This window comes from Ailuropoda melanoleuca, chromosome 16 (assembly GCF_002007445.2).
Source record: "Ailuropoda melanoleuca isolate Jingjing chromosome 16, ASM200744v2, whole genome shotgun sequence".
Lineage (NCBI taxonomy): Eukaryota > Metazoa > Chordata > Mammalia > Carnivora > Ursidae > Ailuropoda > Ailuropoda melanoleuca.
This window is the reverse complement of record NC_048233.1, coordinates 87,661,488-87,680,266: the sequence shown is the minus strand read 5'-3', so window position 1 is coordinate 87,680,266 and position 18,779 is coordinate 87,661,488. Positions and strand designations below refer to the sequence as shown.

Below are 18,779 nucleotides of genomic sequence, written 5' to 3'. Positions count from 1 at the left end.
GAGGTGCAGCCCGCTGGCCGCAGCCCTTCCCTAATGGGACCCTGCCCCCAGGCAACCTCTCGGGTCCTGACCCCAGCTTCACGGTCTCTCCCGCGTTCGCTCTAGGATTCAGCGTTCCCCGGATTTCCTAGACCGGAATCTGCCCTCCTCCTCTGTGAGCCTGGGCTGGCTGTCCTCCGGGGAGAGGCAGAGCCACCGCGTCTCTGCCGTGGCCGTCCCAGGACTAACTCGCGGGACGCAGGTCCTCCAATGGTCTCAGTGTGGGGATCGCAAAAACTTGGCAACTCTTTGCAGCTATTTGAGGGCTTCTCTGTAAACATCTGATTGCCTAATTCACATTCCTCCTCCCTCTGCCTTGACTCTCAGACACTTTGAGAACAAACTAAAAAGAAAAATTTAGCCTTTTCCGGCAAACTCACTCATTTTTGCAAATCCTCACTCTGTCCCCCTCGGCCCTGGAGAGGGAGGGTCAGTCCTGGGTTGGGGGGGGCGGTCTGGCCTTGGCCAAGGCAGTCTCTGGGAAGGGAGCTGCCTGGTAGGCTCTGACCTCTGACCCCTGAGGGGGAAGCACAGAGTGGGGGCCGCCAGAAACCACCTCCCTCCCCACCCCGTTGTCACGCAAGAGAGGCCGCCCCTGCTCCTGTCCTGGAGTTCCCTCTGGGGAGCCAGGGGATGCTTGTCAGCTTCCTCCTCCATTCACTCACCCATCCATTCACTGGAGATGGAGTGATGCCATTCACTCATTCACTCATTCACTCATTCACACACTCATGTACAAAGCAGAGGACAGAGGGTGGGGCTAGTCAGACGGATCCAAGTCTTACACTTGGTGGCTGAATTCCCATGGGACAAGAGGTCAGCTCTCTCTCAGAAAGGCCCCCTGCCCTGCCCCCCATGTCCCCCAGCCGGCTCCCCATGCCAGAAAGGGCCTCAGAGGCCGCCTGCTCCCCCACCTATGGCAGGGACCCCCTCTAAGAATCACAGGCAGGACACTAATGGCCTGGGAGCGTGGAGCTAGCTTTCTCCCTCCCTGAGCTTCAGGGGCCCAGGCCAGCCGGCGGGGAGGGACACGACCGATGTGAGAGTCCCCACGTGCTCCAACAGGCAGAAGGGAGCTGCTCAGTGCATGTCACTCAGAGCAGAAACTCCCCGTCATACAGGAGGCAAGGCCCAGAGGTGGGAGCGGGCTGGCCTCTTAATTCTCAGCCCCGGTACAATGTCCCCTTTCTGCAGCGTGTGTGGCTCAGTGATTGCGAGAGGAGGCTTTGGAGAGGGACAGCAAGGCTCCCCCACAGCCCCGTCCCTACCCACTGGGCGACCCTCCGGCTGGTGGCTTCGTCTCTCTGGGCCCCAGCTTTGCGTAATATGGGATCGAAACAGCACTTGGTAGGTGCCAGGCTCTTCCTTTGGGCTTGACACTGTTATTATTCCCATTTACCAATAAGGGAAAACGAGAATTGGGTCTAACATAGGGGTCTGGCCCCAAAGCCTTGGCATCAGGGCCGCCCTCGTAGGGCCCCTCGAGGCTCAGTGGGGCGTCCAGCATACAGTTAGCACTCCATCCAGGCAGTACCGTGGTTCTCAAGGGAAGGGGGTGGATTGCCTTCCAGAAACACTGTGCAGAGTGGAGACATTTCTGGGGTGTCACAGCTGAGGGTGGGGTGCTCCTGCCTCTAATGGGTGGAGGCCAGGGACACTGCCAAACACGGCACCGTGCACGGGACGGTCCCCATGGCGAGGAGTGAGCCAGCCCCAAATGTCAACAGTGCCGAAGCTGAGAAACCGGGCTTGTGATTGTTCTTCTCCGGAGGGGCTTGCCTTCTGGAAGGTGCCTCGCATTAACCTACCCCCAGTCGGGCCTGCCACCCTGGGGGGGTGCTTTCCCCGATGGCGGGCCTGGGCACAGCCCAGAAACTACATGCACGGGGACCTACAGGGCAGACCGGGCTGGTGGCGTGCGGCGCTCCCCGGACACCCACCCCGCTGTGGACCCCATGGCTCCTTACTGGTCAGCAGAGGGTCCAGCGCCGTCTCCTCCATCTGAGCGCCGCCCTCGCTCTCGCTGCTAGTGGCTGCCGGCTCCTCCTGCAGGCTGCGGAACGCCGCTGCGCCGGGATCTCGGGCAAGAGGCAGAGGCCTCTCCCGAGGTGAGCAGGGTTTGCAAAATGAGTCAGCGGGGCAAGAGGACTGGCAGCCAGGTGTCGAGGGTGGGTTAATCATTAACATGCAGACACTTCCCTGGGATCCTAAAGGACCCTCGGGTGTGACCTCAGCCAGCCTCGACGGGGGTCCGGAGACCCATCCCATCAGAGCCCGCCTTGGTCTGGTCGTCTGCTGAAGGGAGAGTCTGCACCCAGGGACCCTCTCCCCCTTCACCCACAGGGCTTCAGCTCTGCCCAGTCAGGGCCATGGAAGGAGAGTGGTCCCATTTCACAGCCCACACCAGCAATGGTCCCTCTGACCACCCTTCCATACGGGTCTCCTCTGTTTCCCACGCTCTGCCAGGCACCCGGCATATCTCTTCTCCTTGGACACTGTCCTAATCCTGCAAGCGATGAGTTGTGTCCCCACTTCTCCCGGGAAGGGGTGAGGCCCCACAGGTGGCCGTCCGGTGAGAGGCCTGGTAAAGAACAAGGAGGAAAGGAATCAATCATTTCTTCCCTTGGGGTCTCTGTTTCCTCAGCCAATACACAAGCCGTTCAGGAGTTAAATGAGGCCACGCGAGGAAAATGTGGGGCACGGTCCGGAGCACACAGGAGCGCTCGATAAACGTCGGCTGCTTTCCATGTCACGGGCTGTGGCTCCAGGCCCAGGTCCAGGCCCAAGGTCCTGGCCTGGTTTGTCACTGGTGTGGAAGCACGTGACGCGTGTTGGATGGATAGTTGTTGGGTGACTTGGCCAAAGCCACAGGGCAGGGCAGTCTCGGGTGGGTCTGCCCCGGGGATGTGCTCCTTCCAAAGGCCGTTTCTGTCCCGTGATTTCCTTCATCACCCGGGAAGTGGATTGCTCCTTTCGGGAGGTGGGTTTATGAGCAGACGCCCCGCGTTCCAGCGGCAGTGAAGACCCTGCGTCTGTGGCTGTCCTGACCGGAGGAGGGATGACAGGGTGTGGACAGGGTGGAGGGCTGGCGAGCANCGGGGGGGGGGGGGGGGGGGGGGGGGTCAGGCCCACAGGGCAGGAAAGAAGAGGGCTGGGTGCCGTTCACCTCCCCGGAAGTCAGCTGTGGATCCAAGAGTTTTGCCCCAAAGCTCTCCCTGGCGCTCTCGGCCGCCGCAAACCCGTCCTGCTCCAACTCAAATGAGATTTTTTTTTTTTGAGATTTTATTTTTAAGTAATCTCCACACTGCACGTGGCGCTCGAACCCACAACCCCGAGATCGAGAGTCACGCCCCACCGACGGAGCCAGCCGGGCGCCCCTCGAAGGAGGTTTGGCGGGAGGTGGATCAGAGACTGCCGTGGGGAGAGGCCCAGGAACACGTTTCATTCATTCCCTCATTCACCCAGAAAACCCTTCCTGAACACCCACGCCGTCTGGGAAGGACGCTCTGAGGCAGAGAGCAGAGGGGAAGCCGCCTGAGTTCCCGACATCCAGCCGGCCACGGGGCAGTGCGAGGGTCTCGGGGTTAAGGAATTACATTTTGGGGAGGCGCCTGGGTGGCTCAGTCGGTTGAGTGTCCTATTGATTTGGGCTCAGGGTCGTGAGCGAGCCCCGCGTCGGGCTCCCCGTTGAGTGGGGAGCCTGCTTGGGACCCTTCCTCTCCCTTGGCCCCACCCCCCCAATCAGCACATAAATCTTTAGAAAGGAATTCCATTTTGAAGGGGAGGCAGGTGCGCTCCTGCTGCGCCTGATCTGGAGGACCCGCGCCCTCCCAGCTCCGGAGCGGGGTCTGAGCTGACGGCACCGGGCGCACGGGGCAGGCAGAGCCCGGGCACGAGGATGGCCTCCCCTGCGGGTGACGCGAGGCCCCACGCAGGGCGCACATGCCAGCAGGTCGAAGCTTTGTTTGCCATTTAAAGCCTCCTAATGGGTTCTAACGTTGCCACGTGTCTGATTATTAACTCCAGTTACCAAATCCCGGCCCACCAACCACGCGCCTCCCATTCCAAGCGCTGTCAGGACGGGAGGGTCACCGGCGGCTGTCCCGGCAGCCGCAACACCCATTCGCAAAGGGTTGGAAATAAATTCTCAGGGCAGAAGGCACCTCACACATGGAGCTCCGCGGGCTGCCCCAGGTACCAGGTGCTTCTGTTTTCGCTCAAAGCCTGGAGTAAAAGCTTGCGGGCGCTCCCGGCCTTTCAGTCACACGTATGGAAGTTCAAAGCCAGCTTTTGCCACGCTGCTGCCGGGAGGCGAGACTGGGGTCACCTCTCCGGTTCGTTCGTGTATTTAAAAAGTGATGAATGGCTGTTTCTGTAAGAAAGTGATAACCGGCTTTGGGCAGAGTTATTGGATGTCAGGAAAGGAGAGGCCCAGCGCGAGCGGCGTTCTCCCCGTGCCCTCGGAGTCGCCCGGCTTCCCGGCCGCTGTAAACACTGAAATGTAATATTGCCTTATTTGGTCACAGAGCCAAGTTATCACTTGCAGAAGCCTCTCTGCTCTCGACTGTGTGAGAAACAATTAATTCCAAGTCTTCGTCCGCCAGGCAGTGGGAGAGTGGGTGCTGCCTGGGCCGATCCTGGTGGGTTCAGCAGCCCCGTTTGGATGGAGCCCCCGGTGGGGGTGGGTACGGTGTCGCTGGCCTCCTGTGCAGCTTTCGCTCACGCAGCCGGGACACTGCCCGTCCCAAATCTGGGGCCCTGGCGGGCTTTGCAAGAGACGAGGTGTCTAGGTGCATGCTTCGTAGTTCGTAAGGCGCTCACACGGGTTTGAGACAACAGCACTGACTGTCTTGGGGTAGAGCAGGATTTGGGAATGGCAGGTGTCCCTGGATAGAGGATCCAGGGAATGTTCCAGACCTTGGCGGGGAAAGCAGGGACGGGACGTTGGCTGTGGTTGGTGTCGTTGGGGTCCCGGGGGCTCAGCGCCGGCCATGTGCCCTGGCTCTCGTGCTCACCATACAGAGGAGGGGATGGACTGCAGACGGGTCAGCTTCTCTTGGAGTCCCAGCTGGCTGGGGTCCCGGGTATTGAACCCCGAGGTCTGTGACAACCGCACAAGGAGTGGCTGCCCAAAGAGGCCTGTGGACATTTCCCTGGGGAACCAGCTGCCTGACCCACTGGTGCAGGGACAGGGGAGATCCTCGTGCTCCTCTGTGAGAGGCTGGCCTCCATGGGAAAGGCAGCCGTCCCCTGGAGGCCGTCTGCTTAGTCACTGCTCTCCATGCCCCGGTGTCTCCTCTGTGGGGTCATCTCCAGAGGACTGGACAGTGTGATCCCAGGGAAACGAAGAGGGAAGACAAAGTGGCGGTGACTTGCAGGCGGCCGGGAGTGGGGGGTGCATGCTGGAGCCGGGCCTGGCATCGGTGGGGCCAGCCTAGCCATGGCCTGTGGATGGGACTGCAGGCAAAGCCGTTCTCTCTGGGCCTTTTTCCCCATCTGTGAAATAGGCTCACGGGGGCCTGTCTTAGAGGCTGTTGTGAGAAATCTGTAAGATGAATAGATGCAGAGAGGCCCGTGGCACGAAGTAGGTATTGGTGGGATTAATTAAATAATTTAATGAGAAAATTTTGCCTAAGGTTTTCAAAATATTGTGTCACCTACAATTAATTATGATAGGCATAAGAATGCAACCTCCAGGAAGCATCCTAAGGAAAGAGGTGTGCCCTTCCCCCTTGCCTATCCCACTCCCTTCTGGCTGGGATAGAGCTGTGATGGCTGGAGCCAGAGCAGCCATTTTAGACATGAAGTGGTTTGGGGCATGGAGGCTTCATAAAGCAGAGTGGCAAAATGTGAGATGTCTGCATCTCTGAAAATGGGGAGCACTGGCCCTCATGCACATAGCCCAGGGTTTTATGGTTAATAAACAAACTTCCATTTTGCCTAAGGCAGTGCATGAAAGTGCTTCGTGAGCTATGGTGAGTGAGGCGGAGTGAGGTAATGACCTCAGTTCTAATATTCAGAGTGAAGGGGAACATAGTTAACCTTCTGCTGCCTTTGTTTTTCACCTTAAAAATGGACCCAAAAATTATGATTACAGTTATGATTATTATTACTCTCCTTTTGCCTCTCCCCTTGTAATAATCCCTTTGAGTCCACTGTGACTATCTGGTGTCCCTACTCTGTGCCCCTGGGTGCCCAGCACCTCTTCCTCCAGCTGATTGTCCTCTGCCTTCTGTGCTTGGGACAAATCCCCAACAGAATCCTGGGACTCGAGGGGTCTCGGCTCTGATTGCGGCTCTCACCCAGTGTAGGCCACACAACATCCTGGCAGCCTCTGCTTAAACTCTCCCAAGGACGAGCTGCTCACTACCTCCCACACAACCTGGTCGTTGCCGGCCAGCTCTCCCAGAGCTGAGCACCAACTGTATGTCCTGGGATGTCCCCATCTGCCCTAAATCTTCTCTCTGGGATTCATTCACTCCACAAATCTTTATTTTGTGGCTCAGAAGAAAGACCCTCATTTCTGCGGTGCTGTGTTAGCTGCTGGGGGACAGGGACAGATGAGGTTCTTGCCTCCAGAAGGTCACCTTACGGTGGGGAGACAGACCACCACGGCATGAACAATCACAGAATTGTAACTACGCAGGGGCTGTGGGGAGGCGCAGAGGGCTGTGGGCGTGGGAAACGGCTACTGCGGCCCCACCAGGCTGGAGCTGGAGTGACCACATCCCACTTCACCTGGGACTGTCCTGGCTCTGGCAGAGGAAGTCCCGCATCTCAGGGGGCCCCGCTGCTCCAGGTACATGGGGTCGGTTGTCACCGTAGGGCAGGCTTTCCAACTGTATTAGTTTCTTGGGGCCACTGTAACAAATTATAACCAATTGATGGTTCAATTGGTTATAATTGAACCATCCGGCTTCAAACAACAGAAATGGATTCTCTCCCAACCCTGGAGGCCAGAAGTCTGAGACCAACAAATTATAACCAATTGATGGTTCAATTGGATAATTTAACCAANAATTGGTTATAATTGAACCATCCGGCCTTCAAACAACAGAAATGGATTCTCTCCCAACCCTGGAGGCCAGAAGTCTGAGACCAACAAATTATAACCAATTGATGGTTCAATTGGTTATAATTGAACCAACCGGCTTCAAACAACAGAAATGGATTCTCTCCCAACCCTGGAGGCCAGAAGTCTGAGACCAAGGCGTTGGCAGGGGGTGGGGGGCTCTTTCTGAAGGCTCCAAGCGAGATGCTGTTCCAGGCCCCGCTCCTGGCTGCTGGTGACTGCTGGGTCCTCAGTGCTCCTTGGCTGGTAGATGCATCCCTCCGACCTCCAACTCCATCTCTATGTCACCTCCCTCCCCAGGTCTGTGTCTCCTCTTCTGTCCCTTAAAAGGACACTTGTCATCGGATTTAGGGCCCAATCCATTCTAAATCCAGAATGATCTCCTGTTGTGATCCTTGATTATAACTCTTATAACTCCATTACAGCTACAAAAACCCCATTTCCAAATAAGTCACATTCACAGGTACTGGGGAGCTAGGACTTGGACATGTCCTTTCAGGCATTAGAAGGACATGCTGGCACTGGAAGGACTGGAAGGGCAAACAGGACTTACCTGGGTGGAGGGGGGGGATAAGAGGGATTCCAGGCAGCAGCAGTAGCATGTGAAAGGGCCCTGTGGTCAGAAGAAGCTGACACATTAGGAAATGTACCTGGAGAGGAGAGAGGGGAGGCACAGGGGCACCCAGGCAGGGCACTGTGGGCCATGGGGAGGAGTATGGCATTTGTCACAGGTGGAGGGGGAACTTCTAGAGAATGATAACCTCATGGGCCCTTGAGCAGCCCTCCTTGTGTGTTGCTCCAGTCCCCAAGCTGTGGCTTCCCATCTTCTGAGCCACAGCGGGTGATTCCAGGTATACAGACAGAGCTGCCTGGGTCATCTGTCTGGGCACCTGCTGTCTCAGATGGAACATGGGCTCTAGGCTCACGAGGAACAGCCCCACTGCCAGGGAAGAGGCCTGCTGGGTCCCCTACAGGTGGAGGGGATGTCCCTGGGCCAGTTTTACCTGCCTGGACCCTGTGGATAGAGTGGTGTGAGGCTCCTTCCTCCCAGTGATGGTGTCATGACAGACAGGTGGAAAGCCTCCAGACAGGCTTGGTGCAGAGCTGGGGCCAGGTGAGCTGTGCAGGGGGGGCCTGACGGCCTGGAGGTAGCCCTGCCTGGGGTCCAGGCCATTGTGCGGGCTTTGTACCGGACACCTGCTCCATGGCCTCCACATCCGTAAAACCAGAGAGGCAGCCTTGATGAGGACAGGGGCTGGAGCACGGTTCTCCATGAGCTTCCCGACCTGACCTGCCCCTTCACAAATCTCGTTTCCGAGTGAGATGTTTCAATCTACTTACACCGATGTGGCTGGTGAGAAAGCTGACACCTGAGGAAACCGAGCAACTTGGCTGACGTCACCTCACGGGGAGGAGGTGGCCATGGGCTTGGGTGCGAGTCTCTGGGCCTGTCCGGGAGGAGGCCCCCGCGGGTGACTGAGCCAGGCGGGCCCTCCCCTCCGTGGCCGCCAGCCGGCTCCTGGGTGAGGGGAGGGTGCTGGGTCTCCAGATGCATCTCTGTGGAAACTCTAAGAAACCCCCGTCACTAAACGCTTGTGTGGAGGGAAAGCTCGGTGTGAACACCTGATGTGTGAGCTGTGTGGTGTCCAAAGGCCTTCCTCACACCTGAGAACAGCGGGCTTCATTCTGCCCATGACACTCGAGCCCCCGATCATTTCCCCACGGAAATGCGGTGATCTTAAATGTTGGTGAGAATGTGGGGCACTGCAGGCTTTGGCGGGCGTCCCGTTAGGCACCTTCATTGGGGCCTAGAGATACCATCACAGCTGTCTTATAACGAGATGCCTGAGAGAAGGAGAGGGGAGGCGTTTTTTTCCTTCTAAAATGTGTTCCCAGGTCTTCCTTCTGGGCTGGGTTCCTGAGGAAATGCATAGGAGGCCTTATTTGGGAATATTGAGTTCCTTGGATTTTATGGGCGTTAAACACTGGCTCTAAGCGCCCTGGTCTGGGCTTGGGTTTCGGTGGTGGGTGGGCCGCTGCGTGAGTAGGGGAGGAGCTGGCAGACCTGGTCACAGTGGGGGCTGCGGTGCGGCCTGGCAAGCCGCTGGACCTCTCTGAGCTGCAGGGTGAAGTGCTGTGTGTGCCGTGGGGGCGGGTGGCCTCTCACGTTGAGCCCTGGGGGGCTGGGCTGGAACAGGTCCGTCCTGCTCGCTCTGGCCCAGGGCTGATCCAGGCCCCTGAGTGCTCATTCAGCTTTGCCAATAGCCCGGCTGGATGGATGAGGGGAGTGAGGCTCAGAGCAGGTTAGTAACTCTCTCAAGGACACACAGCCTTGAGTGGTCACACCAGAGTTCGAGTCTAGAGCAGAGAGCCTGCCGACCTCCACTGTCCATCGTCTATCGAACGCCTGCAAGAGACCGGGATTCAGCCCCACTGCTGGTAGCTTCCCAGTAACGCTACAAGCCAGCCCCTTAAAAAAAAAAAAAAAAAGAAAAGAAAAGAAACCCTTTGGAATGTAAAATGGTGTAGCCGCCACCGTAAGAAGGAGTTTGGTTCCTGAACAAGTTAGACGTAGGATTACCACGTGACCCAGCAGGTCACTCCGAGGGGATGCGCCCAGAAGAATTGAAAACAGGGGTTTGAACAAAAGACCGTTACTCTGATTGTCCGGCGGCATTATGTGGAGGAGTCAAAGGGTGGAAACAGCCCAAGGGCCCGTCAGCAGATGAGCGGCTGTGCAAACCGTGGTCCATCCACACGGGACATATCGTAGGTTCATAAAAGAGAAAGCAGGCAGAGGGAGAAGTAGGCTCCTCGCTGAGCAAGGAGCCTGATGTGGGCCTCGATCCCAGGACCCCGGAGTCATGACCCCAGCCGAAGGCAGATGCTTCACCGAATGAGCCAACCAGGCGTCCCTTTACCGCGGTTTTAAAAGCCCGCTTTGAGATGTGAGGGAGTGAGTGGGCCCCACACGGAGCAGCCATCTGGGCCAAGGGAGGGAAAGGCTGGCGAGAGGACCCGGTGGCCAGCTATGGAGGACACGCGTCTTCCCGGACCTTTAGCGGGGAGTCCTGGCGCAAGACAGAAGCACTCTCTGTCTCATCCCAGAAATCTCCAGCAAAACATTTCCCTCACGGACGCTCTGATGCGAGTGGATCTGTGTCTCGGAGTCTCCAGGTCCCGGCTGGTGTGCGGGGAAGGCAGACGCCCTCTCCAGGGGCTGCTTGCGGGGCTGCGGCCGCTCCTGCATCTGCGCATCTGGAGCGGGGTGTGCCCAGTGAGAGTGTCAGCGAACACGTTCTCCCACGTCCGTGGGCGTTTAGGGACAGCATGCACGGTCTCCCTGGCCGCTGCCTTCCCCAGGCTGGCCGTGAGGCCCAGATGGGGCCAACCCCTCTCTCCAGCTCCAGGGTGGCCTGTGACCCAGGTGGGCCTTGAGCACTGCCCATCTTGGGCTACAGGGACAGGTCCAGGGATGGCCATGTGACCCAAGCTGGTCCAGGACCGTCGGCCCTGGGAGCTTGGGTGGAATCTCGGGTGAGACGCAGCCTGGAGCCACTGGCCGGTCTTGGCCACTGCTGGGGGGCAGGGCAGGGGGCGAGCCAAGCCGAATGCCGGAGGGAGGCAGGATCCTAACCCTGGTCTAGCTGAGCTCAGTTAGTGGACCCCGTACCTTCCCAGCAACGTGATCTGACTGTTCCCTTGTCTGAGTTTTCGGTAGGTGGCTGTCATGTGCCTGAGGCACCTTGTGGGACACAGAGCTGTGCGAATTGTGGCTGCCTTCAACGCTGGGCGTGGGAGCCACTGAACTGGCAGCAGCTGACTGACCAGGAGGCCACCGGGTTCAGGAAGGAAGGCAAGTCAGGGGCCTGCCTGTGGCAGGGCTCCCCGAGAGGGGAGCGTGGGGTCACAGCCTTCCTCACAGCGACCTTGCGTCCGTGCCTCCCTGGTTGGCTAGCCTCCTGGCTATTCAGTTGGGAGAAAGGAGTCCAGGCTTTGGCATTGGCCAGAGATGGGTGTGGCTCCTTCCCAGCCACGTGCCAGCTGTGTGACCTTGGGCAAGACTCTTGTCCTTGAGGCCTATGTCCTCACGGGCAAGCTAGGGATGGCGATGCCTGACACCAGGCCTGGAGTGCCACCTTGGTCAGGCAGCCTGGCTCAGATCCCATCTCCATCACTCTACCAGCCACTTCGCCCCTCCTGCCTCCATTTCCGACTATAAAATAGGGGGTGCTTCGTTTCTAGGGTGGGGGTGCAGCAGATGAGTTTGTGGGGGTACGTGCTCAAAACGGCAGCCAGCTGTCACTTCGAGAACATCAGCTGTCCCTGGCACTGCTGTGGTGGGGACAAAGGAGGCCACAGCGTTGCCTTCCAGAGGGGGTCCCCCTCTATGCCCCACCCCCAAGCCGTTCCAGGAGTCGGAGGTGGCTGGAGCTGCCCTCCCTCCAGAGTGGACCAATTTGTCACCCGGTGACAGCCGTGCCTGCAGCCCTTGCCAGTCCTCAGCTGTGATGCCAGCGTCCAGGAATGCCCCGGCCCGCAGCCTTCAGTCTCGGCTGCGGGAGCTCATGCATCATAGCCAAAAGATAAATACATGCCATAAGCCTGGCTCAGGCGCCCACCCAGCTGGGGCAGGCATCTGAAACACGGGGGTGCCACCAGGGCTTTGCCGGTGCCACATAATGAACTTGACTGCTCCGTGTTAAAAATGGGGTGTGAAGGAGGCCTCGGGGGGTGCTGGTGGCTCCCCCATCTGTCCCAGTGGGAATGGGCGCCGACCTGACCCGGCCCGACCCCGGCCTGTGTGTCTACGGCCCCTGTGGACCCTCCATCATCTCTGTCCTGTGCCTCCCCGATGACGCTGTTCCCACTCGGGGTTCCTCAGGGCTGCAGGTCCAGCCCTGGGCCTCCTATCTGGCCGCTGACAGAGGGAGAAGGACAGAAGCCTCGGGGAGGCAGAAAACTCCCTGCTGCTCTTCTGGGATTTGGACACATGCAGATGTGAATTAAAGTAAGACCCGAGTAGGTCTAGAAACCTGCTGTTAAGAAAGAGAGAAAAGAAGAGGAAGTTGTTAAATTAAATCCGTGCCCCTAATTTCACCCCAAGGGGAAGGGACTGTACTCATTAAGCAAGGAACGCATCCCTTATAGGACTTTTGACCCAGATAGAATCCAAAGGCCCTGCAATCTCTGTAAACCCTCTGGCATCGAGCACAGGCCAAAGGGGTCGGAGAGGGAGTGATTTCAGAGCGCGCGGCCCCTCAGTGATTTCATCTTCGAACTTGTGTTTTTGGGTGAAGTCTGGGGAGCACGCACAGGCTCAGAGCGCTGGGTGCCACGTGCACACTCACCCTCTCATGTCCGGCACAGCGTTCGCATGGCCAGGACACAGCGTTCGTGTGGCGAGGGCACAGCGTTCTCATGGCCAGGGCACAGCATTCACGTGAGCAGGGCGCAGAATTCTCGTGGCCAGGGCACAGCGTTTGCGTGGCCAGGACACAGTGTTCGTGTGGCCAGGACACACTGCTCACGTGGCCAGGACACAGCAGCGGCACCAAGGTTCCCAAGTGGGAGCTGGGGGAGCCTCAGGCCACACCAAGTCCGCAGGACCCAGCAGCCTGACGCGGCCACTGGTGTCTCCAGCACCGCGAACAGCCCAGCAACCCATTATGTGGTCCTTGCCTGGGTCACCTCCCGCCACCCGCCACCACTCTCACCGCCCCAGAAGGAACGGGAAGAAGCCAAGTGAAGACCGGGAGCAGTTGGTGAGCACGCAGCAGGCGGCCGATGCGCACACAAGCTCCGAAGTGTGAGCCAGGTCCTCCTGCCACTCCCGCCCCATCGCCTGCCTTCAGCACGCTGACCTTCACATTCCGAACATCCCCTTGCAGGATGACGAGGAGCCGGAGATTCACGCTGAGGGTCTGAGATCCTAGCTGTCCTCACCCCACAGCGCTCAACAGCGCGGGAAGACATCTGCCCAAGCGGAGAGAGATGGGCTTGGAGGTTTCCGCCTTTACCCGCTTCGTTCTCCTGCCTCCTGCGCAGTCGGCCCCAGCCCTGCCAGTCGAGGCCAGCAGCTCGTTGCTGTGTCTAGGCTGCTCTCTGCTTGCCGCCTTCTCCGCAGTGAACACAGGACTCCTCGCCGAGCCCGAGGCCTCCCTGCAACCTGGACACCCCCCCTCCAAGTGCCAGTGGGAGCCCCGAGGTTCCTGCTCCCTCCTGGGGCACGGAGGGGAGAGAGGAGGGTGGGCTTCCCTCCAGGGCCGCCTGCTCCGGCCCCGGAGGTGCTGGGCTCTGAAGCCCTCACCGATCCCCCTCCTCAAGGGGGCCTTCAAGGCTCTTCCCAACGGCTACTGCACCCAAGAGGCTCGCAGCTGCCCCCCTGCCCCGGGACGGAACCCGCCCTCCTGGATGGGCTCCGGGCCCCTCGGACACCCCCACCCCACAGCTCCAGCCTCATCTCTGCCTGACCCTCCTCCCGCTCACCACTCCTCTCTCCTACCGGGGAGCACCTGGCCTTTGGAACACACCCTCTGGGCTGCCTCCAGCCTGCTGCCTCCAGCCTGCTGTGACCTTGGCCCCAGAAGACCTTCCTGCTTGCTCCCCAGGTGGGTGCCCTCCAGCACTGAGGTCTCTCCTTCCCAGCCCCGCCTGCCCCCACCCAAGGCCCTCCCAGCCGACTGGAAGCTTCCACGGCTCACTTGCTGTCTTTCTGTCTCTTTGCCTTTATCTCTCCCTCTGAGTGCGTGTCTCTCTTCTTGTCCCTTTCTGTCTTTTTCTCGCTCTCTCTCAGTCTCTCTGTCTCTGGGTCTCTGTGGGTCTCTCCGTCTGTCACTGTCTCTATCTCCGTAAGTGCCCACACTCACCAGTTCCGACGCTAAGCTGTGCTCACGGAGTGCCTGCGAGGTGCCCGCCCTGCTTCCCCGCCTCCTCCTCCTGCCCCCACTCCGACCTGACCCTGCAGAGAGGCCCTCTTGCCCCCCCCTCCTCCCGAGGAGAAACAGGCTCGGAGCACTGAAGAACTTGTTCCCTGAGCCTGGGCCACCCGCTGCGGAGGACCCGACAAGGTTACTGCGTTACTGAGCCTTTGCCGCTGGACCGACCCCATATCAGCAGAGGCTGGGACTCGGGGCTGAGCTGGCCTCAGAGAATTCACCCCAACCCTCGACTGGCCAGAGATCAGGCGGAGGGACTGGTGACCACGACCTCCTTGGATGGCCTCCAGATGGGGTCCTGCCAGGAGGCGCCCCATGTGTGTCAGGGAGCCTGTCACGAGGCTGCCCCGGGGGAGCCCAGGGGCGTTCACACACGGGGCTGACCCGTGTCATTCGAGCTGCCCTCCAGGCTCCATGGCTCTGTGTGCCCAAGCGAGACTGGGAAGGGACATTCCGGCTTCCTGGTCTCCGCGAGATGTGAGCCCTGAGGGGTTTCCTCCATGGGAAAAGGCAGGCTCTGTCCTCTTGGGGTCCTACCCCGGGGGTGGGGCGGGCACGTGAGAGCAAGTGGATCACCAGATGCTGGTCCTTGGCAGCTCGACTCTGGCCAAGGTCACTCCAGGGAAGCCTGAAGATCCTCCGGGGGCAGCAAGGACCTCAAGACAGTCCCGGGGGAAGTTCAGCGTCCACAGAAGGCAACCCCGTTAGGAGCGCTGGCATGGGGCCAGCACCTCCCCTGACTTACCAGAGCAGTCTGTCAGGGGGGCCACCCGGGGACACCTTCCTCTCCTCTCCCACCTGGGTCCTCTGTCTCCCAGGAGGCCAGGACACACACATTGAGTTCAGAGAGTTAGACAAGGAAGAGAGGAGCAGCTCGAGGGGATAGCTTCCGGAGCGGCCTGCTCCATATGTTCCCTTCACACCCTCCACATTTCCTTTGATTTGGCACAAATGTGTGAGTAATTAGGCTCAGGAGCCACGTTTCTGCTTTGTATCAGCCACTTTCACTTTAGTATAAGTTAGTTTGTTCAGTGTGCTTTCCTGCTAACACCCAAGGGGAGATGACCTGTACTGAGAGGACAGGACCTCTCAGGGATGGATCTGGGATCCCAGAGCGCTGCTAGAGGTGCGGCTGCCTGGGTGGGTGATGCCCTGGGGAGCTTAGAGCATGGGGACATTGGAATAAACAAAGCTGCCAGGGGAACTAGGGAGGAGGACAAAGTCCCATGTCTTTTGTTTCAAACTGTTCTTAATGGGCCAGTCCCGAGTTGAGGACAGGAGAAGCTGTTCTTCCTCTTCCCCTTCCCCCTCAGCTCGTCCCCCTCCCCACCCCGCTTAGCCCACACACAGGGCCCCCACTCTTAAGACTCAGGATTCAGGCAATTATGCTCAGCCCCAGAGTTCAGCTCCACCAGGCAGGGTGTCCGAGGCAGTACAATGTCACATTATTGTGGCCATTAAGACTAGGAAAGTGCCACCTGTTTTTTTTTGACTGTGTGGATAAAGGGGGTGATAGTATAGAGAAGGGGTTTTGGTGAGTGGGCCCCAGAGGGGAGGGGGTGACAGGACCTTCTGTGACTTGACCAGAGCGATGCTGGATAGGAGGTGGGCAGATGTGTCCAGGGAGCAAGGAGTCTCCTTCAGGAAGGGAATAGAAGCTCGACCCTCGAGGTACTCTCTGATAGGTGGGAAGGGTTCCAAGCAAGGTCATGGACACAAGAGGACCCAAGGACCCACAAGTTCTTAAGGGCACCCCCACCATGGGCTCCCCAGCTAAGCCTAAGGTTCAGGGAACAGCGCCGACGGGGAGTGAGACAAGCCCTTGAATCCGTAAGCATTTTGGAGCCCAAGTGTAGGACAGGACACCAGGAGGACCTGCTCGGGTCTCGCCCAGACAGGCAGCCGGGATGTGTTGAACCGGAGTTCAATAGCAACGCTGCGTGGATGCAATGGTGCAGCTTCGGGCCAACGTGGGCTCTGGGGGACGGACAGGACCATCCGGTCCCTCTGGCTCCCGTGTGCAGTAGACCAAGTCCTTTGCACCATACAAGCTCCCAAGGTTCCCAGTCAATTTGCTTTCGTGCAGGAGGCTTCAGGAGGAAGGTTCTGGGCTTCCGGCTAAGATGGCCAATCACAGAATAAGCATGGAGTCGGGAAACTATAAAGGAAGTGAGTTTCTGTGTTTAGGTGGGTGCTGGGCGGTGGGTCACAACGGTCAAATCCTCATGCGTGACATGCGCATGCAGGGCTGGCCTGGGGACCTCACCAACAGTTTAGTGTGGGAATAGGGATGCGCTTTCCTGCTGGAACAAAAACTCTTTCCCAGAGAGCGGTGGGACCTGGCCAGCCCCGCTCAGGCCTCACGACCTTCCAAAGCGTCGGACGAGGCCGCTCAATCACCCACCTGCCTCTCCAGGGTGAACAGTGGGCTGACGAGGCCACCCCTCTGCCTCTCCCTGGCTTTCCGGGGGACCACCGTGACCCTCCCCCAGCCCGCAGCCTCCGGGTTGGAGTCCATCCATCTTGGAGGCAAGGATTTGCCTAGCCTTGCCCTTGGGAGGGAAATCCATTCGTTCCCAAGAACGCCAGCCTGTAGTATCTTGTTATTCCTGTGCAGGTTTGCCATCCAAAGACCTGCCGCCCTGCGCTGCCCCCGGAGAGGGCTGATCTATCTGAGTCACCTGGAAGTCCCCGGGGGGGGGGCGCTGACCCTCAGCCATGGGGGCGGCCGTCACTTGACAAGCCTGACCCGACTGGCAGGTCCCAATGGCAGATCCCTCGATCGCTGCAGATGTGTGCTCATCCACGGAGCCCGATTCGTGCAGGACCCGCGGCAGCAGGACTTGGTTTGCTCTACAGTCTCCCCAGCAGCCAGCATGACAGGCCACCGAGGCCAACACCCTTCTGGGGGGCAAGCGTTCCCCTCCGGTGTCCCAGGTTGGGGGTGGGTCAGAAACTTCCTGCTGTCCCTCAGAGCCACCTTCCGCCCTTCCCCTGCCCTGGGGAGCTGACCTGCATGGGCTACGCTTGGCCCCTGCTCCTTGCCCTCTGGCTCGCAGTCGGGTTGGCTGATGGCAGAGCCTGACAATAGCAGTGGCCTAGTTCCTGTGCCCAAGGGGGCAGCGCCATTAGGGGGCCTCTCATGGCCGCAGCCTCATCCTGTAACGTCACCCCTTCCCTGGCCGCCTCAGTGCTGGACACGTGAGCCCCGCACCACAGCTGCCAGCCGTGGGGGCCCCGGGCACACCCCCATCGTTGGTTTCTCTCCACTCTGTTAACACCTTTGAAAATACAGATGACCCTTGCACAGCGCGGGTCCACTGCTAGAAATGCCTTTTCTCTTTACGATTTCCTTACTAGCACTTTCTGGTAAGGGCACAGTGTAGAGTATACATTATACAGGATGCGTATTCGGCGGCTGTTGTCATCGGTACGTCTTCTGCTCCATAGCCGGCTGTTAGCAGTTACGTTTTGGGGGAGTCGAAAGCTGTATGGGGATTTTCAACTGCATGGGGCGGGGAACGCACCCGTGACCCCCACAGTGCTCAAGGGCCAGCTGTCGTCCTGGTCGTTTGCCATTCTCGGGTCCCTTGTGAGAGTGTGCCGAGTCATTGCTCTTCCTTCTAGCACTTTCGGGGAGGATTCCTTGGAAAGACAGCTCATGCAGGCTGAGGAAATGGCTCTTTCTCTGTTTAAAATCTGTCCCTTATCACGGCCACTCCTACCCTCTGCTCTCTTTACCATGAGTCAGCCCTGCAGATGTTGGGAGACAGCCTTGCCGCCCCCCTGCGTCTCCCTCCCTCCAGCCTAACCACCCCCCTCCCGGAGTTTCCGGCCCCTCCCCAAACCGGCTTTGTTCTCAGCGCACACCCGGTGACTCAGGGTCCCCTCGACAAGCAGGCCCAACCTGAACTTGGGCCCTTCTTGCTGATGCCAGGGGACGGTGGGGCTCAGAGCTACAGGGAAAGCCTTGGGCTTGGAAATTTGGGGCAGCCCCTGCCTTCCAGCCGTTCACAGGCATGGGTTGGAGCAAGCCCAGGAGGCCTTCTCAACCAGACTGTCTAAACGATGGGGGGGGGAGTCCTGCTGCAGTTTATGGGCTCAGATTCCCTACTCACCCATGATGCACACACCCCAGGAGGTGAAGAGGCTGGCTGGGCAGCCGGGAGAACCGGCAGCCTTACTTGGGGTGGCCCAGCCCTGGCTGTGAGTTGGAATCACCTGGAATCACCTGTTTTTAAAAGCACAGGTGCCCAGGGCCCTCTGCAGACCCGCAGAACCAGACCTCACCAGGGATATCAGGAAAACACCTGATGGATGGGGACATGTGGCCTGGGTGGGGCTGCCACAGGCCCCCAGGCTGGGCCTGCTCGGCTCAAGGAGGACCGTGGGATGGGGCGAGGCAGGACTGCCTCTCTGTGCCAAGAATACCTGAGTCAACAGGAATCATTGTTACTCAGAAGCACGAGCTGAAGCCCGGGGCTATTTCCATGAACTTTAATGCTTGGAGCATTGGGTACTGGCGTTTCCAGAATGTCCTGGAATAGTCCAGAATGTTCCATGTGCCTGGAGGGGCCACAAACCACATTGGGTTTTCATCTCTTTTTTTGTAATTGCAGGAAATGTGGAAAGGCTGGACTCTGGACGTATGGGTGTCCCCTGGTTCAGGCTCTGGGCTCTGTCTGGGGTGGCCTCTAGCTATGTGGCAAGTTCGTGCAAATCAGGTGAAG

The 18,779-nt window shown here is 59.0% G+C and overlaps 1 protein-coding gene across 1 annotated transcript in view; it reads right to left on the bottom strand.

Annotated features, from left to right (window-relative positions):
• The window catches only part of ANO1 (anoctamin 1), a 274,227-nt gene that overhangs the window by 169,042 nt on the left and 86,406 nt on the right, over positions 1-18,779 (bottom strand). The window contains exon 2 of the mRNA XM_034644849.1: positions 2,007-2,105. Coding sequence (XP_034500740.1) covers positions 2,007-2,105 — 99 coding nt within the window. The remainder of the gene's footprint in view (positions 1-2,006; positions 2,106-18,779) is intronic.